The 24,561-nt window shown below is 43.3% G+C and overlaps 3 protein-coding genes across 4 annotated transcripts; all 3 read right to left on the reverse strand.

The window, feature by feature from the left end:
* Nucleotides 1-762: 762 nt before the first annotated feature.
* On the reverse strand, nt 763-2,149 carry LOC133891206 (carboxylesterase 15-like). Its single transcript, XM_062331923.1, has one exon. The coding sequence runs from the start codon at nt 2,115-2,117 to the stop codon at nt 1,074-1,076; it is 1,044 nt and encodes a 347-aa protein (XP_062187907.1). The 5' UTR covers nt 2,118-2,149; the 3' UTR covers nt 763-1,073.
* A 10,804-nt stretch (nt 2,150-12,953) lies between these two features.
* LOC133890149 (carboxylesterase 15-like) lies at nt 12,954-14,132 on the reverse strand. The gene has a single exon (XM_062330597.1). It carries the CDS (start codon nt 14,101-14,103, stop codon nt 13,120-13,122), a length of 984 nt encoding a protein of 327 aa, XP_062186581.1. The 5' UTR covers nt 14,104-14,132; the 3' UTR covers nt 12,954-13,119.
* A 1,691-nt stretch (nt 14,133-15,823) lies between these two features.
* Nucleotides 15,824-24,481, reverse strand: LOC133890148 (D-lactate dehydrogenase [cytochrome], mitochondrial-like). Of its 2 annotated transcripts, none has more exons than XM_062330595.1 (18): nt 24,209-24,481; nt 23,948-24,089; nt 23,707-23,807; nt 23,438-23,486; nt 22,772-22,864; nt 22,385-22,500; nt 21,861-21,920; nt 21,646-21,682; nt 21,503-21,564; nt 21,233-21,329; nt 21,036-21,110; nt 20,606-20,714; nt 17,813-17,922; nt 17,546-17,608; nt 17,033-17,112; nt 16,697-16,827; nt 16,461-16,504; nt 15,824-16,170 (listed from the first exon to the last, which is right to left on the reverse strand). In XM_062330595.1, the coding sequence occupies exons 1-18, from the start codon at nt 24,418-24,420 to the stop codon at nt 16,051-16,053; spliced, it is 1,701 nt and encodes a 566-aa protein (XP_062186579.1). In that variant the 5' UTR covers nt 24,421-24,481; the 3' UTR covers nt 15,824-16,050. The 2 variants fall into 2 exon arrangements, with proteins under 2 accessions (XP_062186579.1, XP_062186580.1); XM_062330596.1 differs by having other exon boundaries at nt 23,948-24,040; nt 24,208-24,481.
* Nucleotides 24,482-24,561: the final 80 nt, after the last annotated feature.

Consider the following 24,561-nt stretch of genomic DNA (forward strand, 5'->3'; position numbering starts at 1 on the left):
AAAAGTCATGGTCTATGGAGTATGGACTACAGAGACATGCACAAAGTTGGCAAAGGAACCTAGTTAGTACTCTAGTAGTAACATGCAACCAAGTTTATTAAAAATTTAAAACGCTGAAAGGTTAGATGCATGCTTCCTCCACACATTCATGCATGTAAGAAAGAAATGTTTCTTCCAACTTGAACTTTTACTTTGTAGTATTAACATGCAGCTGCCAACTTTGTTAATTCAGGAGTAGTCTTGTCGTCACATGAACACTGCAATCCCCCAGAGAAGTCAACAGCTAGTGATACAACTATAGATCTAGACCGAGGCAATCCAGAATCCATGACTCCTTCCTCTCCCAGTCTGCTACCCTGCCCGCTGAGCCATGGAAACAAACTTCAGATTTAAAAAAAAAAACGGAGGGCACCGGTAAGACCGAAAATTAAAAAAATTTGGTCAGATTTCGATCAAATTTGATCAAAATTTGAATAATTTCGGTCAAATTTGAATAATTTCAGCCGATAAATCAAATATCAGGGGTGACTGATAGAACCGAAAATCGGCAAAAATCAGCCGAAATTTTTTTCCATGCTAGTCTGAGCCATGGGGCACGCGGTGAACTCCAAGTCGTAACCTAAATTGCCCTAACCCTAACCCCAAACCCTGACAAGACTCAGCTCACCGCCGCTAGAGAAGAGGAAGGGCCAGGCGGAGGGAAACCGTGTGTTGCAACACACGATTTTTGTATAACAAATTTGTTAATAATATAAAGCTCTTCCATACAGTCCATTAAACTCCTAGTTACATCCATATATTTAAGGATCCATGCATGAGTCCATGAGACCATGACTAAACATGACTAAGCTCTTGCCTGCCCTCATGATAAGCTGCCTAGTTGTGCTCCTAATCAGCTGACACGTGAGATCAATCGGATAGTGCATACCCTAGATAACACGTACGTCTCCATGCGACTATATATGCGAGAAGCACAGATACATGCATGGACACCTCAGCATACACAGGCAAGTTGCACTCGACAAGATACGACACGACGCTTGATGCAGCTTTGGACTCGTAGCTACGATGAGTTAAGCAGCAGCCTCTGACGACGCTGCGACGCAGTCCTCGACAAACCGGGCAACGACCCTGATCAGCTCGCCGGTGGCCTCGGACCCCGGGTCCAGCGTGTAGAACCCGTGCGGCTCGCCGGCGAACTCGACGAGCCCCACCGGCTTGCCCATCGCCGCCAGCCGGTCGGCATAGTCGGCGACGCGGTCGCGCATCATGTCGAGGCCGCCGGCCACCACTAGGACCGGAGGGAAGTCCACCGCGCCCAGCCCGGGGCTGTCCGGCCCGAACGGGTTCGCCGCCGGGTGGTCCCTGGTGGCTCCGGCCGGCAGCGACAGCCGCCAGAACCTGTCGAACAGGTCCAGATTCAGGAAAACCTCCGCGGGGCACTCGGCCTCTGACGGCATCCGGCGGACGCCGCCGAAGAACGGCATCAGAAGGACGTAGCCTCGGACCGTGACCGGGTCGAGGTCGAGCTTGGCGGCCGCGACCGAGCCGGCGCGCACGGCGAGGTGGTGCGCGATGGTGCCACCCGCCGAGTCACCGGTGACGAACACGCGCCCGAAGTCGGCGGCCTCGGTGAGCCAACCGTCGGCGGTGGCGGCGTTCGCAGACTGCTCCCGTAGCCAGCGCAGGAAACCGGCCCCGTCATCAACCGCCGCGGGGAGCCGGTGCTCGGGGGCGAGGCGGTACCCGGCGGACAGCACGACGGCACCAGCCTCCGCGGCCAGGCGGAGGCAGAACGCGTGCACGCTCGCCCACGTGCACGACCCGAGGCAGAAGCCGCCGCCGTGGAAGTGGACGAGCACCGGCAGCTTCCCGGCCGCGGCCGGCTTGTACATGCGGACGCGGAGGTTCTTAGCCTTGTCGTACACGGTCTCCCTCCATTGCACCGACGGATGGCTCTCCGGAAAGGTGGTCGGGCAGAACACCGGGTCCGGCAACCGGAGAACGGTTCCATCCCCGAGGACACGCAAAAAACCGAGGAGGTCCTCGACGACATCGTTCGCAGGCGTAGCCGCGTCCCCGCCGGTGGCGGCTGAGATGGCGGCCATGGTTGGCATGTCCGGTGCAACTTCAAACTTAAGAAGAGACAAGGAGGCTAAGTTGACGAGATTCAGCAAATTAACCTTAAGCCCTCTTATATAGCTATCCCATGGCAAAAGTAACAATGGTGCATTTTTATATGCCTATGGTTCCATAAGCACGTAGGCATCTTTAGCAGCCACACGGTGAAAACTTGTATGAATCAACCGCACCGTAACAAAAAACACAGGGGGCCAAGTCCTGACCGTTGGATCCCATGATCGGTTCCAATCGGATGGTTGGTACTACTTGGTACGCCGCGCAAGCAAGTTACCTCTGGTATATTGCTAGTATGGCATTAAGGTATTTAGCACCTCAATTAGCATATATAACAAGCACATATAGACTGGGTAGCTAGTAGATGATAACGGGTAGTCTTAATTTTTTGTGGTATCATTATTGTTTTTTTCCCCAGCAAGCTATTATAGACAAGTGATGATCATTCAGCCAGTGTTAGAATGAGACGTTTATAACACTGCTGTATAAAATTTATTTCCTTAGATCACTCACTATGGGTCTTGTTTGTTTCGGTCTGTTTTTGACTTTTGCTTCTGTCAGAAGCTTAGAAATCCAAATAAACGAGTTTGCTGAAAAGTGATTTCTAAGAAAATAAACTATAAGCTAAGAAGTCAGTTAAAAGTAATTTTTCTAAAAAATGGTGTGCTGAGAATAAAAAAGATATTGTAAAAATCAACAGTTAAAATACCAAAGCAGTTTTTTAACAAAACCAATAACACAATTTTTCAGGAAAACCAAAAGTAAAAACTCAAACAGATCCTATGTGTATGTGCATGTGTGTGCCATATCAGCTTAGCAATTAGCATGCCTTGCTTTAGCTTGATAGCTACGTTTGAGTTGCAAAGAAATGGGGACTGATTGATAGCAAACTGCAACTCATTTGAGCCCCTTTCTTTGTTGGGTCATCGGTGCTATGGTTAAACTTCTAGTTTGGTTGCCTTTTCCACTTGAGATAAGTCAGTCAGCCGTGATGTTTTACACTACAAAATATCAAAATCTTGGTCCCGGATGGGATATCTTATGCTTTTCAAAAAAAAGAGAGAAGATTTTCTTCTTCATCTAAAACACAGTATTATCCTAGATTTTGACATCTAGTTATCCACTACCTAAAGAAACCTCAAAAGTAGCATATCATAATCGTCATATGTGACGGATGTCGCACCCGTTACTCCGAACGTGTCACTGATAACTAGTCATAAGTGACGAGTAAGGACGCGTCACCAAAAAATTCATGGGTGACGAGTCAAAATTTGATTCATCACTTATTAAAGTCATAAGTGACGGATCTGACTCATTACTTATTATAAATCATAAGTGATATTTATGACTGATTTACATTTTTCGTATTTTTTGATAGAAAAAAGTCAAAAGTATTTTTTTTTTCACCCGAGCCGTCCCTTCTATTTTTTCAGCACTATTTTCAGTCTTTGCATCAAGCAGGAATCGATCCCGCCAACTTCTCTTGCGCGCTCGTTACCACCTTAGCTATCTTGTGTTTATGATGGACATCGGATATTTTATTCTTTTATCTTCTTTGCCGAAGGTCATAAGTGACCGGTGACCTGTCACTTATGAAGGTTATAGGTGATGGGTCGTAATCTTGACTCGTCACTAATGACTAATTTTTTTATTTTATATATAAAATTTGTATGAATATTTACATATAAAATATATATTAATATTTACCTATAAAAATTGATAGGTGATTGGTTATAATTTACCTATAAAATTATATTAATATTTAATGAATTTTTGAATATCTCATACAAACGATCGCAATTTTATAGGTGCTCCCGCCTCCGGTAAAACGGGCATAACTTTTGCATACAAACTCCGATTTCAAATTTTTTGGACTCTACGGACATCTAAAAAAATGGTACGTCTGTTTCTCCCCCACTTCATCAGGTTCAGCGAATTTTTTGAGGCCAAAAACGGCTTAGAAGATTGAGTTCTCCCCTAGAAGTTTCTGCACCGTTTTCAAAACACGCGTTTGTGTCCATAGCCGTCACCCTTACATCAAACTTGAGCAAAAATTATATATATTTTCTATTCTAATATTGCTGAGGTGATAAAAATAAGAAAAAATAAAATAAAAATAAAAAATATTAGTGAATGGTATCTATGACTATTACCATTAGTGACGGGTCACAACATGACTCGTTACTGATGTCAGGTCATAAGTGACGGGTCACCTTAGACTAATCATAAGTGACAGGTTAAATTATGACTCGTCACTTATTACTTATCATCAGTGACGGGTCATCTTGTAACACTCATAAGTGACAGATCAAGTTATGATTTGACATAAATGACGGATTATATTACGATCCATCACTATTATCATAAGTGACGAGTCATATTACGACCCGTCACTAATTTTATGTCTTCTTTATCTATTTTTTACGTAGTGATCAAGTGGCTTTTGTTTCACCGAAAAGCAGGTTCAAAAGCCTGACTACAGTAGTAGTGCTTCAGTTTTCTTTCCCGTTGTTGTTGTTGTCGTCCCTTTTTTTTCCAAAGTAAAAAAGCCTGACTCGGCCTCCTCGTCCCTCTCTGCCCACCGCCAACCCCTCGATCTGACCCAAATCATCGAAAAAACATTTTCCTAGAAGGTAAAAAGGAAAACAATTGAGACAAATGTTAAGGTAAGACTGATCTATTATCTCAAGCAATAGCATAACTTTCATACTGTGGCACGCGTGATTTATTCAAATTCAACCTGATCTGCAAAGAAACGATTATAAATGATCCAATAGTACCAGTTCGGCCGAATCAGATCCTTGGGCTGAAATGAAAGGTCAGAGTAATCTCTTTCTTGATGGCATGGTCTGAATCTGAAATCTTGCAAGGAAATCCGGGTGACAACTGACAGCTAAACCTCAACCAAAAGGTCTAAGAAATGTGACTGAATGAAGAGTAGCTCAAATTTAAAAAGCTTTCGGAAGATGAATTCATGTATGATGAAAAAGTCTTTGTGTTCTGTAATAATATCATGAACTGGATTGGTATATGACTAGTTTAGATGTTTATGTATTGATCTGAGTCTGTTATAAGGGGATATATAGCTAGTCTAGATGAATTTAAATCTAGTCGATGATTTTTTTTCTCGGCTTCGGTGTCTTCTGACTTGTCGAAAGGTTTAAGCGACTTCTTCAACTTCTAATGACTCTTGTCTTCCGCAGGGACCGCAGGCTCCGTGTATATATATATTATAAACTTCCTTTCATCCAGAGATACTTTTCCTAGAAATACAAATATACAAATTATAGAAAATCCTAAGATACTTAGATATGGTAATTATCTAATATTCTCGTCAGAACCCATGATCGGTTACGAACAGATGGTTGGTACTACTTGGTACGCGGCGCAAGCAAGTTACCTCTGGTATATGTTAGTATGTCATTAAGGTATTTAGCACTTCAATTAGCATATATAACAAGCACAAATATACTAGGTAGCTAGTACTCCCTCCGTTCTAAGAATGCAATGTGTATTTTGTTTTAGCTCGCTCTTCAAAATTATATTTTAATCATTGTTTTCTCATAAAATATATAGTTTATATCTACAAAATTAATATAGTGTGTGTGAAAGAATTTTAAAATATAAATCTAGTTGTATAATTGTTATGCACTAAACATATTTATAATTTAATTAATTATTGATTAAAATATATAAAATTTAATTTTTTCAAAATAAAATACGTCTTGTATTTTTGAACGGAGGAAGTGGATGATAATTGGTAGTCTTAATTTTTGTGGTATCCCTCTTGTTTTTTTTCAGCATGCCATTGGGGACAAGTGGCAGTCATACTGGCGGTGCTATAAGAGGAGACGTTTGTAGCACTACTGTATATAATTTATTTTATCAGATCACACAGTATGCGTATGTGCATGTGTGTGCCATATCAGCTTAGCAATTAGCATGCCTTGCTTTAGCTTGATAGCTACGTTTGAGTTACAAAGAAATGGGGACTGATTGATAGCAAACTGCAACTCACTTGAGCAGTTGAGCCCCTTTCTTTGTTGGGTCATCGATCATTGTATTTATCTATGTAACATCTGGGTGCTATGGTTAATCTTCTAGTTTGGTTGCCTTTTCCACTTGAGATAAGTCAGTCATCCGTGCTGTTTTACACTACAAAAATATCAAAATCTTGGTCCCGTATGGGGTATCTTATGCTTTTCAAAATAAAAAGTTTTCTTCTTCTTCTAAAACACAGTATTATCCTAGATTTTGACATCTAGTTATCGAGTGGCTTTTGTTTCACTGAAAAAAGTAGGTTCAAAAGCCCACCTGTCTGGAGGCGGAGTAATCTCTTTCTTGATGACATGGTCTGAATCTGAAATCTTGCAAGGAAATCCGGGTGACAACTGACAGCTAAACCTCAACAAAAAGGTCTCCGAAAACTGACCGAATGAAGGGTAGCTCAAATTTAAAAAGCTTTCGGAAGATTAATTCATGCATGATGAAAAAGTGTTCTTGTTCTGTAATTATATCATGGACTGGACTGGTACCTGAGTGGGTCTGCTGGAGTGAGAACTGAGGAGATGGAAGAGATGGCAACGTTGAGAGAGATGGAAGAGAAGAAACGTCATGGAGTTATCCAAGGGAAAGATATAGAGGGTGATGGATCATGATTTGATAACAAAATCATAGAGGGAAAGATATGGATGCATCCTGAGCTCGGATTGACACGAAACAAAGATAAGGTTTTGAAAGTTACTAAACCTCAGCAAGAGAAAGATATGGATCTTATGTAGAGTCAGAGCAACGACAAGAAAGCAAAGAAAAACACAATTCTAGAAATATATAAAACGTCTTTTGGTCGAAAATGACAGCATCTCGGAAGAGCTGTACCTTTCCTTCCTCTTTTGTTTTTTGTTTTGAAGAAAAGTTACTTTCCTTCTTCAGTTTGTTGTTATTCCGCATTTTTTTGGGAAATACTGTTATTCCCCATTTTGTCAGTGTTTGCAGATCAAATTGATTGGGCCTAGCATGGTCCACATAGTATCAGTGATTCCTCACCAGTTGAACAGCTCAATGCTCCACTTTATTTTGAATCATCAAATTATTCAGGAGGGTCTTGGAAAAAATTATCATTCTTTCAAAAGAAGTTAATAAAACACATTGATAATCTGTTAACTACTTTTTTTTTTTCAGAAGGTATAACATGGTAGCGATTTGTCCTCTTCTTCTCTCGGGCTAAGCATCACACAGCCCCAAACAAAGACTATATGTGCACTGGTTGAAGTGAGCAAGCACATGTTTTGCTGACTGTTGTGTTAATCAGTTGGCTCTACTGAATTTGACGATCATAATTGGGATTTGGAGCAAGCACCGTTACCAAATGTTGGACGTTGCCAATTGGGCCATTACCCAGGAAGTGGGGCAACATGAAGCATGTGTATTTTGATTTTTATACTTTTTAAATAAAAAGTTGTTATATACCTGTTTTGAAAAAGTACAGATCTAGACTCCCAACGAGCGATAGGTGTCCTTGTTCTAATACACTCAAAATTTTAAAAACAATTTAAATTGCCATGAATTTTTTGAAACAATTCTGTGGGGTAGAGAATATTATCATCTAGCTCTCAAAAAAATTTCAGACAAAAATATGACTTGTACAATGAGAAATAAAAAGATAATTTTTTATCCTGAAATTTGTCTTTTTTGTTTCTCATTGCACAAGTAATTATTCGAGTTGAATTTTTTTTGGAGAGCTAGATGATAGCATTCTCTACACCATATAATGTTTTAGATTTTTTCATGGCTATTACGATAGTGTTTTGAATTTTTTAGAGCATTGGTATGCAATTGTTTGATTTAAAAATATAAAAAACTGCACATTTTGACCCGGGAGGGTCTACCTGATATTTAGCTAATAATTTTGAGGATTTCAATAATTTTTTGACCAATAAGAAAAATACATGTAATTAAGCACTTTTTTCAACCAAACAATATCGATTGGAAAAAAAATCGATTACAGTCAATTTTTTAACAAAATATCTATCTGGTAATTAGCTAATACTTATGGGGGTTTCAATAACTATTTTGGCCAACGAAAATATATGTAATCAAGCACTTTTTTCAACCAAACAAATCAATTTAAATTTTTTCTGGTCACAATCAATTTTTAATCATATTTATACAATTCTAAAGTCGCCTTGATCAAAATAAAATGTTACTCCCTCCGATCACAAAAGAGTGTTGTTTTGGAAGAGATGGCAACATTGAATTTGACTTCCATTTTGTACGGGAACAAGTCGCTTGCAAAACTATGGAGGTTCGGTTCATCTCATCAAAGGATCAATTGGTAGACGTATTCACAAAGGCATTGTCGAGGTCTCCCTTCAATCAAATCTATACAATCTCAACCTACAAGGGCTGTGATTGAGGGTGATTGTTAAATAAGTGTATGTGTATGTGTTTTGTACACAGGTTAACTAGCTAGTCATCTGGTGATCATGTTCTGTAAGTGCACGCCCAGAGCGCGGTGATCGCCCAGTGCATGACCAGAGCGTGTCAACACCACGTCCAGAGTGCGTCTGTGTGTATAGTGTGCGTGAGTTGTTGAGTCATGGGTTGTTAGTATTTATCGGTGTTTACCGATTCTTATAGATCTAGGATTTGTTGTAACCTGCTTTGCTTATAAATAGAAAGCATGATCAAGAAGAATCATGCGTTTGACAATTGCATCTTATTCCAAACTCTTTTAACATAAATATGGGACCTTGCTCCCATGCTTTCATTATTTGGAAGTCTAATTTGCGGTTTGTCCTCATTTTTTTTTCTTCACTTTACATTGTTGCCCTTTGAGCAATCGAAGGTGCCGTCTGCCCTTGTTTTGTGCCGCCGTGTGATGCTACTACATTTTTAATTAAAAAAAATGAAAAGAATACGAAAGAAATTTGTGGGCTCTAATAAGAAAGGACCGAAATGTCCTCGTCTCTCTCTCCCTCTACCCTTTAGTCATCTTTCTTCCTCTCCTTCCTCTTTTCTCTACCCATCTGCTCCCCTCCCCGGATCTCCAAGGCTCGCCGACGCTCGTTTGCTGCACCCGAGCCCTCTTCACCTCCACAGCGCACTGACATGGTGGAAGTGATGGGCAGCTGAGCATCACGAGGCGGCACACGAGATCATTGTTGGCAACATGGAGCTCAGCGTTCTTGCGGTGGCGGAGGACCACCACCTCGTCAGTGACCTCAGTGAGGTGGGCGAGGCACAACCCATAGTGGTTAGCCACCTCGTTCTGCTAGAGCCAGTGGCTCATGGCATCGGCGACCGCGGTTGCACTATTGTCAACCAGGGAGGCTGAGAAGGATGGCGGGACCGAGACGTACGTGGGTGATGATGAGCGGCGACAGCTAGAGTGAGGCAGAGGTGGCGAGCGGCTACGGTTAGAAGTCAAAGCTAGGGCTGAAGGGGGAGGTGCAGCAGTAGAGGGCGTCGCCATCGCCGCTGTGGGGAGACGTTGGTTCTGACGCAGATCGAAGAATCATGAGTTTGTCTTTGGATGCGCAGAACCGTATTATTTTTAAAATGAGAGAACAACAACTCCATGAGTTTTTTATACATATAAGTCGCACACAATTCACACACACTATATTTATATCCTACATGCCTACACGTCCTAATCCATGTTAAAGACATATCGAAAAACTCTAGACCTTTAATGTACGAGCACGTACATTCTACTTAACACGTGTGCATATACGTACCTTAAGTCTAATCCGGAACCTCTCCTGAAGGCAGCTAGGGTTAAAGCCCAGGTGAGCACGCGCATCGAAGCTGGGCTTCAAAATCGGATGGGCGTAGTGGCCACCGGCCACCGTTGCCAACCGAGCGTAGTTCTCCGTGACACTGCAAGGGCATCTCGATGGTTCACATTGTGAAAGCATGTGCAACAATGCAAATGAAAAAAAAAGAAGGCAAATCAACTTAGCATATGAATATGCCATGCTTTAAGATTGGAAGCGAAATTGAGTTACAAACAAATGGGGATTGGTTGATTAAGGCCATGCCAGGTGACTTGTGACCATTGGCACATTGGTGAGCGAATGGCCTGATCTTGCAACACTGCAACTTGCACCTTCCGTTTCTTTTTATAAGCTACCTATCACATGAAATCGAATTCTATTATAACAGATCATGTGATAGAGGTAGCTTTTGGTGAGGTAACCGGAACTAGTGGATCGAGTCGGTGGTAATTGGGAATTAGCCATTGGAACATGGTGAACCAGTGCTTAACACTTATCACAACCCCTTTGTTTTGTCTCTCATGAGTCACTGGATTTATCTATCCAATATTTCATGCTTTCTTCCATTGTATGCTGTTCTTTTGTAATCCTTGTTTTTTTTAAATGAAACCGGCAGGAGAACTATCTATTATATTAATAAGAAGAAGAGTCTGACGGGAAACAACGTTTGGTTAATTAGGGAAAACTGAGCAGAAAACCACAACACAACAGGCAACTACCTAGCTAAACTAGGTTTAAGGCACCGTAACTTCTGACCATCTACCTAGCTAAACTAGACCCGCGATGGTCAAACTCTGCTACAAACAGCCCAGTGCCGGACCCCAGCTGGCCGCCACCCAAAAGTCCAAGAAAGGAAACTCCCAAACGACGCCCCAAGAAGGTAACGACGTCATAGATGCCACCGTCGTTCATCCAGAAAAAAACCAGAATGAGTTTTCACCCGGAGAACCTCTAAGAGAAGGCAGGAAGCACCACAATACCACATCCAATGAGGGGACGACGCTTGAGGGCGTTGCCGATGCCAGCATCGATAGAAGGACGACGCAGGGCTTTCGCCAGGTGTTCTCGCCCCCAAATGTGTAGAGGGAGTCAAACACGGTTGTGCCGCAAGCACATCACAGTTGCCGGAGACGCGCCGCCAAGGACGCAAAACCAACCCGTATAGTCCAAGGAGTCAACACTGAGCCACCTAACTCCCCGTGGGCCAATTCGGGGGGAGGAGACCGAATTGACAAGGGTAGGAGCAAGCGTCACAGGGAGACCAAAAAGGCAGTGGGCGCCACACAAGCACGAACAGCAGATGTCGAGCCCTGCATGAGGAAGCCACGACTGACAAGCTCCTCCAGCATGTAGGATATGTCGTAGCACTGCCTACCGAACGCCGCTACCTGCAGCAGCTCGAGCCCTACATCGTCGTAGCCGTCCATCCGCGTGAGGAAAGGCCGTTCGCCTCGAAGAACAGGGGCGCCCCTGTGTGAATTCCACCAACATTGTGTGGATCCGGTCGTCCACGCTCGGATCCTGCCGGTGACGCGCAGATCTGACCTGCCGGTGTGTGGATCCACTAGTGTCAGAAGGAATGCGCCGAGCAGGACGACGCCGCACCCACACATCGCGTTACCGATGACAACGGGACGAAGAAGAGGAAAACGAGAAGTGAGGGAGAGGAGAGGGACACTTGGCTCCGCCGCTAACCTCCGCCACTACCGCCGGATGGCAATGGCGGCGACGGCCTCCCCAGAGCATGTTGACGGGGCTCGGGGCAGCGAAGCTGTGTCGCCCCAAGTCACCCTGAGGAGAGTGACACGAGGTCCTGTTGTCAGAATGTAATCCTTGTTGTTGCCTCATCTTTTTTCTCCTTCTTTTTCTTCCATTGGCCAAATTATTTTAGGACGGCCTTTTGACAAAATAGTTAGTTTAACAATGATTGATTATTTGTAAATCACGTCGTAGTTGTGTGTGTCCACTTATTCTCTCGAGAAAAAGCATCACGCAGCTCTAAACAAAGATTATGTTAGGAATTGTTGAAGTGAGCAAGCACAGGGCGGGGTTGCTAATTCTTTCAGCTCTGCATCGCTCTACCAAGGCCGAAGGCACGGTATTCATAGAAATGAGCCCATTAGGCCAGAGCCACGATGTGGAGCAGAAGAGCCCACAATTTGATTTTTTTTTTTAGAGTAACGGGGGAACTTTATTGCTTAACAATCAACGGAATACAAATACAATCTGGTGGGGTTTGAAACCATATATGCCTGCCTACTTGCAGCGAAGACGCTGCTTTTGCTAAACTGTGAGCTTCACCGTTGTGTTCCCTCCGTTCATGAAGAAACTGCACCTCTGAAACTGATTCCTTATCTTTTTAATCTCCACCAATATCACACTATAAGCCCCAAGATTTGGATTAGAAATTCCTTTGATAACTTCTTGGCAGTCTGACCCAATTTGATGCTACGGCCTATTGTGAGTCACAATGAACCATACGTTTACTCGTCCGGCCCAACTCAACTACCCCACGAGCGATCTTTTTTATTTTTATATTTTTAAATAAAAAATTTCAAATATATGTGTTCTTTTTAGAAACTGCAGATCTAAACTTAGACATGTTCTCTTAACGAACGACAGGTTTAAAAATAAAAAATATTATATTTTAATACTCTTAAAATTCAAAACACTATAAAAAATAGTCATAAAAATTATGTAGTATAAATGATGCTATCATCTAACTCTCTAAAATATTTTAATTCACACAATTACTCCCAAAATTTATCTAGTTTCTCATTGTAAAAGTCATATTTTTGTCTAAATTCTTTTAAGAGCCAGATGATAGTATCTTATACGCCATATAATTTTTTTCAGAATGTTTTATGACTATTTTAATAGTATTTTGAATTTTAAGAGTATTAGAATATAACATTTTTTATTTTTAAACATGTCGCTCGTGGAAAGGGTACTCCCTGTTTCTCTTCCAACGGATGATAAGAGTCTAAAGCAGTAATTTTTCAAAATAGAAGTATATGTTTGTAATTTCTTAATATTAAAAAACGCACTGATTTCGACTCACGAACCGACTTGTCTTGTGTGGATTATTTGCGTGGATTTTCCCACCACCATCATCTCTCTAGCTGAATACTAGAGTTCGACTATGATTTTTGAACACGATGCTCCGGAGAGTCCTGAACCGGGAGCACGCAGCTAGCTAGCCGGTTCAGTCGAACCGGCCGTCCGTGTCGACGAACCGCTTGATGACGCGCATCAGCTCCGCGGACGCGTCAGACCATGGATCAATGGTGAAGAAGCCGTGCTGCTGCCCCTCGAACTCCCTCGCCTCCACGGCCTTCCCCGCCGCCCTCAGCCTCTCCGCGTAGTCCACGGCCCGGTCGCGGAGGATGTCGCGGCCCCCGACCACGACCAGCGTCGGCGCGAACTCGACGGCGTCCAGCGCCGGCGCGCCCGGCCCGAACGGGTTCGCCACCGGGTGGTCCGGCGTGGCGCCCGCCGGCAGCGACAGGCGCCAGTACCGGTCGTTGAGGGGCCGGTTCAGGAATGCCTCGTCGGGGCACTCCGCCTCCGACCGCGTGCGCGCCACGCCGCCGAAGAAGGGCATGAGCTGGACGTAGCCACGGACGGCGACGGGTGCGAGCTCGGCGCACCCGGCCGCCGAGCCGAAGCGCACGGCGAGGTGGTGCGCGATTGTGCCGCCGGCCGAGTCGCCGGAGATGAAGACCCGCCCGAAGTGGGCCGCCTCTGCGACCCACGGGTCGCCGCCGTCCCCCGCCTGCGCTGCCAGCCACAGGACCGCTGACACGCCATCCTCGATGGCGGCCGGGAGGCGGTGCTCGGGCGCGAGTCGGTAGTCCGGGGCCACCACGACGGCGCCGAGGTCCGCGGCGAGGCGGAGGCAGTAGTTCTGGCAGTTGGGCCAGGCGCGGGACCCGATGCAGAACCCGCCGCCATGGTAGTAGAAGAACACCGGCAGCTTCCGCCCGCCGCGCTCCCGGGGCCGATACAGGCGGAGGCCCAGCCCGTGGGCCTCGTCGAACGTCGCGTCTTTCCACTCCACGGACCCGTCGTCCCGGACCGGCGTCGAGAAGCCGGGACCCGAGCGGCGGACCACGGAGCCGTTGCTGTACACGAACAGCACGCCCCGGCACTCGTCCACGACGTGCGGCGCTGCGGTCTCGGACGCCATGCTGATGCGAGTGACAATTGTGAAGTACGAGCTGGTATAAAAGAGAACGCAAGCGGGAGGGAGGCAGAAGGGAAATTTATAGTAGATCATTATTAATGTTGAGATTTATATTAAAAATTAAAAAAAATTATAAAATAAATTTAAAAAATCAACAGATAGATAAGTAAAATTCTCGGAGGGACTATACGTGTGAAAAATGGAACTGGATCGTCTGACATTGTATCTCAACGTCAGAGGCAAACAGTAAAACGAGTCTACTGCTACAGTACTCTCTGACGTTGCTGTTCATAGGAATACTATGTGCAGTTACGGTTCACTAAAAATATTGTACATGTTTACTGTTTATTCATCTATTGTAGCTCTAAATCTATTCCGTCGCTTCTCAAACGCACGACTGAGATGGAGCAAAACCAGAGATACTGTAGTTCTCTAACTTTGCTCTATGGACGTAGTAGGATTCCATTCCGTGAAAAATGGACCATATGTGTGAAAAATCACGTAAGTTATATTTCTTAGAGTGAAGCCGTCACTCCTTATCATTTGAGATTTATATTAAAAAATTAATAAAATTTATAAAATAAATAAAAATTAATAGATAGATAAGTATTATATAAAAATAATAAATAATAAAGATGGATCATACGTATGGAAAATCACGTAAGTTGTATTTCTCGGAGGGAAGCCGCCGCGCCTTCTTGTCGTTTGAGATGGTTGCGTGCGCTACGGTGGCGTGGGGAGAGTGGTTTGGCCCGTGCAAGTGCAGTTGGAAGCGACGAGGGAAGGACGTGACTCGGCCGGCACCAGGCAGGGTGCGTACAAAGCTCTGCTGTCTCCCCACCGCAAGGAAGCAAATTCCGTTGCCATCTTGTATGTAGCATCAGTTGTCTTGTCACTTGCGTGTTTTTTGCGCCTGCCGGTAGATCAAAATTATCTCTATGCTCCTTTGCAAAAATATAATAAATAAAAACTCTAAGCATATGCTTTGCCATCATCAGCTAGTGAATGAGATCAGTGTATATTTCTTAGGTAGGTTTCTGATCATTACCCTCGTGACTATTGAAATGGCATCGAGAGAAGAATGTTTTGCTTCATTATTTCGACGCCTCTAAGACCAGTTTCTATTGCTACAATGATGCCTACAGTGCAAAATGCAGGCTCCAGCAGGCAGCAACATCGGCTTAGGGAGTGTTTGGTTGGACTGCATCCGTTGGTCTGTATCCGTTCACCCGTATAAGATGCAACAGTGAATGACTGGACGAGCTCCCAACGCTTGCACCCGTGCGTGCAGGACGATGGAGACACGGGAATCGACCGTAGGTAAGATGCAGACCCGACGGATGCAACCGGTTGTATGCTGGTCCACTCGTCAGCGACAGCGAACCCTCTCATGCAGTCTCAGATTTAGCCTACCAAACACAAACTCAAATTCAAACTGTAGTCGCTCATCCAACCAACCAAACACTTTTCTTTTCTAAAATACATCTCCCCATCCTGCTTTCCCTCATCCAGGATATACGATACAGCTATACGAGACATCGTACAGATAACCAAACACACTTAGCCTCTACACACTTAGCTCTACAGTGATGCGGGAATTTTTGCAGGGAGGAGAGAGATCTTCTATCATTCTTCACAGAAGATGGCTATAGGTTAAATTGAAAGTAATAAAAGATAAAAAAATAGAATAACTAAAAGATATAAAAAATAGAAAATACTTTTATAGTATTATAAAGGACGAATTTTTAGAGTATACACTTAGAGATAGCCTGAAGCAGTTTATTTCGTACTACACTTCTAGTGTCTACGTGTAATTCCCTCCAACCAACGCATACATGATACAACAGTCCGGAACAGCTCAGCGCATTGCACTTGCCCGCAGCGACACGCATTGTGCCACTACGCTTGAACAATCAAGCCCACTCATGCGTCAGGTAGTGATTTGGAGGGTCATATGCAGACATGAGGTGGAATCAGCTTCCCCGGATTCATGATGTTGTTGGGATCCAACGCAGCCTTTATCTTTTTCATGGTCCTGAGTGACTCGATGCCCAACTCCTTCTCTAGGTACTGCCAAGAAAAGCATTCGTCAATAATGAGGCGATCACATCCGTGAGCAAGATAACAATAATGTTTTATGAGGAAATTCCAAACAAACTACAACTTGATAGCTTAAAGCATAAAGGGTTTCTATGCTGCTCCAAGAAATGTAGGTTGCAACAGACTAGATGTCTACATGGTCAATCATGTGGTATCTGTAACAACACATTCCAGTTCTTATGCCATCGTCTAGGGAAAATTATCAGTCATATTACTAAGCTTTTGCATCTGCGGGGAACAGGCAACAGACAGACACTTGCCTTCATTTTCCCTGTACCAACACCGTGCTCTCCAGTGCATGTACCTGTTATATCAGTCATTCAACATCAATATTTTCAAGCAGTTCAAGTTTATAAAATGATGAAATCTCTCACGCAAAGGGATAAAACAGGAAGACAAATAATGTATGTTATGAACGCTATCCAAGAATGAGACAACTCTAGATCGGACAGTGGTTCAAGACAGTTATATGTGAGAGCAAGTCAACTATTTGTACCTTCCATAGACAGAGCTGTATGAACCATGAAATGGTTTAGTCTTTCTGCTTCTTGTCGTTGGTCTTCCTGACTTGGATCAAACAGGATAATTGTGTGGAAATTTCCATCACCAGCATGAGCGATAACTAGACTGGAAACATAAATACATCACAACCAATAAGAGCATATTTTCCTGTGTTACTGAAGCTGTGGTAGATAATGCTATTCCATATATTATCAAACAGCCTTTCTCTCCTATATCTACAATAGTAAAAGGGGTGACCATCTCTTGCATTAGCTACATAATGCCAAGGAGAAATTAAGGAAAGTAGCTTTGAATGAGAGGAAATGTATACCAAGTCAATGGTGATGCATCAAGCAGTCGCTTTGATGCAGATATGCATTCAGCAAGTCTGGACAAAGGAACACAAACATCCTGCACAAACAACAGGTTGGGTGGTGTACTGGTATTAGGAGGCTTATTACAGCTCGTGCATTGTTAATTGACACTGCATAAGGTTGCCACGATCACAATGACCTTTTGGATTAGATATACAAGCATAGGAATAGGAGATAACATTTTGCTAATGAGAAAAAGGTCTTTATTTATTCAAACAAGGGCAGGCCAGAAAATACCATCGTCACATAACAGAGGGTATGCTCGGTAGCTAAACATCCTCTACCTTGATTATAGTACTTATTTTGGGATCACAATTGCGGCCATTTTTTATGGAGAGAACACAGTGAGATGCTGTTAAGACTTACAACTGAGGGAGCAAACCTTAAGGCAGCTGATACACAACACTAGATGTGGCTCCTTGCTATGGAAATGACATCTATATGTATTAATAAGTAGTAAGAAAACAAACCGTTATCATAGCTTCGTGATCAGGTTTCATAGCAAAACCAGCCCAAAGTGCCTCCTTCCTGATCTGCACTTAAAGGGCTGAGTATTGTTACAAATATATTTCAAGAACATAGTTCATTTGCGTTGCATCGGTGATACTATTATCTACACACAAGTGGAAACAAATTCATTCTGCACGCAATGTTCACGTGCGTGAAAGATCATGCAGCACCAAAAGACACTGGATAGTGAAAAATGTTCTGCTCTTCAGATAAAAGGCTCTGCTGACCTTCCATAATTCCGCTTTAGCATCTGGCTCCTCTACAACAACAAAATCTGATCCATGGTGTTCTGTGGCAATTTTTTGAACCAAGAGTGATTGTTCAAGTGCGTATGCTTCTGGATATCCGCAAGGGGAAAATGTTAACAAAGAAAAGGAAGCAGTCAGTTATTGAATGCAGGCTGCAAGAACAGCAACAGCTTGATAAGTTTTGTCAGCTCAAAAGAGTTTCTAATTAGCACTATACAGCAACAAGTAAAGTATAGAACTGGATATATGCTGGTTTTGTTCTGAAGATAATAATTAACAAACATCACAAGCTAGCAAGCTATGGAACGATATCTTGTGAAAATACAAGCGATCATATAGTAAATCGGGATGTTCTCAAATGAACTTTCACTTCATGAAACCAATCTTAAGTAATAGCACTTCAATTTTCTATCAGATATAATGTTCCGAAAAGTTGTCTCGACAGTAGTGTGTACCGTGTGCACACTGAATTTTGTTTATTAGAGAAGTGTGCGCACATACAACTTAAACTGCAAGAGCAAACCTTTGCTAATCTCTACTAAAAAAATACGTAGTGGTTCATGCACAAGGCAGGACGTCCTGCCCTCCCCACGGAGCTTTCGTGCACCGACATGTGGGACCATGTGCTCCCGTTTTTTCTCTCATCTCCCAAACTGCCTGCCCCTCTCTCTCATCCCCGTCCGCTCCCCTTCTGCCGCCTCGTCTCCACACCCGCCCTGCCACCCTCTCTAGATCCCCGAGACCCTTATCTCCTCCTCCTCCCCTCCCCTCCGCCATCCCAGCGCCACTGCCTCCTCGCCTCGCCTCCCGCCGCCGCCCTGTTCTCCTCCCCCTCCCCTCCCCTTCTCGGCGCAGCTGCCTCCTCACCTCCCTTGTGTGGCACAGCCGGCTCCTCGCCTCCCCTCATTAGATTGAACCCAAGAATAGAAGGGGCTCCAACGGCTGCACCCTCATTAGATCGAATCCAAGGACAGAAACTACGGGGGCTATGGCGGCGACGGCACCCACATCCTCTGCTTGCATCTCCGGCCCAACTGCATGGGTGCTGCAGCGACCACAGGACAACAACACGGTGTCATGCCATGCCCTAACTGGTGCTCTGATTTCTTGCTCCTAACTTTGTTTGGATCTTGTGGTCAATACAATCCCCTGAGCTGATTGGGTTAATGGCAGTAGCGTGTGGTGATCGAGCAGCACAGCGGTTGGTCAGGTACGTAGAAGTAGCAGCAATCTCATCAGCTAAGTGCTACTATTTAATTATCTAGAGCCGTGGAAAATTTCGTCTTCATTAGGCCTGAAATTTTTCACGGTTGTATGGAATCGCCATAATTTTCCATCTCTTGTGGATCTATTTTGCGATCCTTTTGTGTCACTGGCTTTCCTTTCCTCACCTCACTCTTGGATATGCAGGTTCATAAGGATTTCGTTCAAGGTTAGGGCATTTCGGGTCTGTAGATTTGCAGCTTCTTCTGGTAGCACACTTCCCCTGCTTTAGTAGTTTAGGAGATTTGCCTTTCCAACATTTTTCGAAGCTAAAGCAAGACACATGACTTTAATGAACCCTCAACCAAGAAATTCAAGGTGTTTTCAGGTTCATAGCACATACTACGTTTGACTCTATAAAAGCATGTTCCTGTGAAGATATTTCCATGTTTTGCAGAATTAACTCTTTTCATTGGAAGGCAGAAGATTTATATATCATACAAGTACAGGGCACGTATGTACTTTCATTGAGAAGATGTATCTCCACTTTCAGGAGATAGATAATCTAGAGATAATGTGGTATAAACTTTTACTTTGAATAGAGCATTTCATTTTAATTGTCACTTCTACCATTGAATTGACGAAACTAAATCTGAATTTTTTCCATATTTAGAAGATGGAGATAGATGATACTTGCGTGCAAAGTTGATATGATGACCCATGGAGAGAAGAACATGTGGTTAACATTGTATTGGCGCTCATCTGTATATGTGAAGCATTATAGGTTTCATGATCCACATTAGTTATTGCAGCTGTGATGTGCCAAATTGGAATATGTTGTCATCCTTTAATTTTTAGGACATGTTTCAGGCTAGCGTAAATTTGCTTCATTCAAATGGCAACGATATGATGTTCCTTGTAATGCCACAATTTATTTTAATATATAGATATCTTTTTTGCCCAATGTCAAATGATATCTTGCGATGAAATTATACTTGAAAGCACATTTTGTCTCTAGCATTGCAATCTGGAGTTGAATCATATCGTGTTAATGTTGATGCTATCGAATAAAAAATACTAGCATGTTATCATTATGATCATGGAAGTGTCATGGTGTATTGTATATAATGCTATAGACAGTAACTTCCTTTACATGTTATGTCCTTGAAGTAAATTATGGCTTCCTGTTGCAACACACGGGTACATAACTAGTTGATATCCTAAAGTACAGAAGCAGGCATATTGACGCGACAGTAGCTGTGTTATCATTCTTTAATCTTTGCCCATTATTATTGATCACAAATCAATTCAAGTTTGTAAGCTGTAAGCAGATGACAAATATAACTCTTACTATTTTCTAAAGTGTGGCAAGAAGTGATGATAAACGTCTTGTGTGGTTGGTGGTTGCATGTAGGAGACTCTGAACTGCCGTGGCTACATGAAAACCTCTTGTTCATCTGACTATGTTCATATGTCCGCTTTATTTTAAATAAATTCATCTGAGAGGATAAGTACTGCCACAATAGATGCATAATGCGGTACAGCTGCTAATATAATAAGTTGCATTACCTGTCCCTATGAATTCAAACATCAAGGTCGGCACTTCAGGCAAGTTTTTACCATTTGCTATGTTTATTGCCCTTATCTGAACCTCATCCAATAATTCCATTCTTGAAACCTAGTCACACAGAAAACATAAGTATTGGCGAACTGCAAGAACCTTACAGGATTGCCCACTGATACATATAGATTCAAGTTCTACAAAAGCATTTAAATTTTCGAAGTTAACTAACACCTACAAAAGCCCAAGCAATATATCAAAGACTATGACCATGATCTGTGGCCAGTTAACTTGCAACAATCATATTACATCACATGCACAAACATAAGTTGGAGGCATGCATATTCGCTCCATATGAAACACAGGAGATCAAATATTTCACACCTGAGCTTCAAATGGTCACTGTAAAAAAAGAAATTCAGTAGGGGGAAGACAAACCTGTATCCCAGAAAGCATGGTTGCAATAGCAACATCAGCAGCATCCTTAATTGTTTGAAAATTGCACATTGCAACCTGAAATAGCAGAAACAGGCTGAGTGTTCTGTCTTCTATGTATGTGCTTGCATAAAATCTTTCTGAAGATGCACGACAACAATTGTATTTCATAACATGGAGGTGTTTCACTTTATACTCACCACAGAATGAGATGGAAGCTTTTGAAGTCGTAAAGTCACTTCTGTAATTACACCCAACGTTCCTTCACTCCCAATGATCAAACGAGCAAGGTCATACCTGACATTCAACAAGGCAGAGGTAAAGAAAGTTACAAAAATTGATGACAAGAATAAAATCAGATGCATATAGCACATATATGGATAAAGCAAGCATCAAGCAGTGAAAATATGATTCGCTTCCAAAAGGACAAAATTTTGTTACTCTAACAATCAGGAGAGTGTCTTGCATACCCAGCTGCACTTTTTCGAGCCCGGGAGCCTGTCTTGACAACATCACCATTTGGTAAAACAGCCTGTAACACCAAGAGAAGTTTACTATTTGTATGTGAAACTAATGCAAAATAGTTTTGTTGAAGACAGGGAAAAAGAAGTACCTTAAGATTAATCACATTATCCCTCATTGTTCCATACCTACAAACTAGGAAGCAAACCATAAAAGCCATTTAACAGTAATAATAAAAGGCTAGCAAATAAATATATGCACTAACATATGGCTTATGTTTGCACATTCTTTTTTGTTTGAGGGTTTATTGTTTTACTGTAGAACCTTGAAAATAATCTGGAAATATAACGATAAACAGATAATTACCTCACAGCTAATGAACCAGAACAGCGAGTAGCACACATTCCTCCAATGGTGGCCCCAGGCCCTGCAAATCAGATTAATTTACTTGAGCTAAAGCACCAACCTTAAATCACACAAGTGTTGAGTTTGACAAGCATGCAGATCTTAACATGATCGTTTTACTTCAAGATATGATTAGGGCTCTACTGATGTGTCCAGAGCATGATACAGGCGATTAAACATATAATATATGATTTGATAGACTTAAAGGAAATGATTGCAAGAGTGGAGTCAATGAATATGATTACATTCTACTAATACCTCGATCAAGACTTCAAAACCAGTACTAATTAAGAGATGAGTTTCTAAACGATGCGATGAACTTACACAAATCAATAGAGAATTATGTCTGATCAACTGCAATCAAGTTAATTGGATGCGATTTCGCATTGAGCGATTTTATTCAGGAGTTCATAACATGGTGTCTTGTACAAATTGAATAGTATACGAAATAGAATTCTTTTAATGAACGAGGAACAAGGAGCTTTCCTGGATCAAGAGGGAAAAAGAGGCCATAGGGCTTCAGGTATTCATTAAGCTCAATCCATCCAACTCCGGGTTCAACAACTACGTCCATATCCTCGACATGCAGAGATTTGATTTTCTGTGTAGAATTTATGGCATGATGAACCACACCACACAGTAGAAGAAAGGAAAATTAACAGACAAAGATCTCGGTATCATGCATCGGTTCTTTTTTTTTTAAAAAAACACATGTCAATATCACTGACTCACTGTTAAGAAACTGTTTGGCATAAAAGAAACACAGTAAAAAGAGGTGGCCCAAATACTCTCTCGTTTTTTTTAGTATTAGAATACAGTTTAAACTCATTCAAAAATACTTCATGCTCATAAGATTATTGCTCAGTGTCTACCTTCATCAAAGACATGTCAATGCAAACACCACCATGAGGTGCCAGTGTGTGACCCTCAATTGAGGTAGCCCCACCATATGGTACAATTGGTACCTGAACACAAGGAAAAAGAACATAAATTAGATCTATGACTGAACATTAATACCTGAAACTTCACTGTGCAAACCAGAATTCGTTAGACATGCAAACTACCTCCTTAATCCATATACAAGCTGTTGCGAGAAAGCCAGCAATCAAGTTAAGAACCTCATCTATAGACTACATGAACATTAATTTCTCTATTTATGAAATGGCAGCATAGCTTTTGCATGTCCTAGGAAAAGTCAATTTCTATGTTTCTAAACAGGATCCTGTTGCACTCTATACCAAAAAATATATATACTAACTCCAGCATGGAGAACTTGAGAAAATTAGTTATGCACCTATGACATGTGATTAGCGAGCACTTACAGGCTTAGAGCAGCACCAAACAGACACACATGTTTGAAATGGAAAAACAACTAGTTCAAAAAACTATCAACAGCTTAGTGGATCCTGGTTACTGGACTGTCATGGAAACTGTCAAAACACGGTAAAAATCTAATGCAGTAACTCTCCCTAACCGGTAAGTAATAGATGCTGTTTTCTCTGTCCTCTTTATATGCACTAATGAGAAGAATACCATACCTTGTACTTGTTACAAGTCATCACAATCTTCTGTACCTCATCCTGAGAACTGCAAATTGACTATGAAGGCATTACAGCATTGCCAGAAAAGGATAATTCGATAACTATGAAACGGGTTTGGCACATTCCAACACTATCAAGTGCAGATACATGAATTTGTAAGGTCTGGCGCGACAACCCACTCTAGGAAAACACTTAAATACTGTCTCTTATGAGTCCTCAGTTTAACACAAACAATAGTTAGCAGAGTGCTCAGTACGCATCATCACCTGGGGAACACGACGACATCGGGCACGTTGACCGCCTTGTGGAAGCTGTTCTGCGGCGTGCCATGAAAGCTCCTCTCCTCGTAATCCACCGTTAGGTTCTCCTGCAAAACCCACGCACTCAGTCATATAGTCAGCACACCCACCCACCAGAAAAACATCAAACACCTGACGCGCAAACACCCCCGCCCACAACAAGCCCAAGGCAACAGCACTACAGCAGCGACCCGATCACCAAACTCACCCCGAGGAAGGACGCGAGCTCGTCGATGAACTCCTGAGGCACGCGCTTGCGCTCCCCGCGCACCACCAGATCGGTGCTCTCCTTGCCACCGGCCTTGCGCTCCCCGCGGACCACCAGATCGGTGCTCTCCTTGCCACCGGCCCTGAACCAAAGCAAACCAGATAGACAAGGCGCGGCGGGTCAACTCAACTCGGCCTCGATGGAGAAAAGTAACGGAACGGAAGCCTCGATGAAGGGAATGCGTTGGGCTTGGGCGCGCACCGGTGGTCGAGGCCGGAGTCGCAGAGGGCAACGGTTGTCCCCGCGGAGGCCGCGGCGGCGGCGGCGAGGAAGTAGAGGAAATGGGGGAGGCCGCGGGCGGAGGAGGGGGTAGGGGATGGGGCGTGGGGCTGGGTGGAGAGCGGTATGCGGAGGGAGGAGAGGGTGAGGAGCGCTCGGCGGGGGCGGGCGAGGCGGAGGAGGGAGGCGGCCATGGCGTGGAGCGGGAGAGTGGCGAGTGAGGAAGACAACTTTGTGCACGCCTCGGATCGTCTGGTGCCGTGCCCCACGAGGCCACGACTAGCTAATGGGGCTAAGCTCTGGCTCAAAGCAAACTCGTTATGACACTAGTTATT

This window comes from Phragmites australis, chromosome 14 (genome assembly GCF_958298935.1).
Source record: "Phragmites australis chromosome 14, lpPhrAust1.1, whole genome shotgun sequence".
Taxonomy (NCBI): domain Eukaryota; kingdom Viridiplantae; phylum Streptophyta; class Magnoliopsida; order Poales; family Poaceae; genus Phragmites; species Phragmites australis.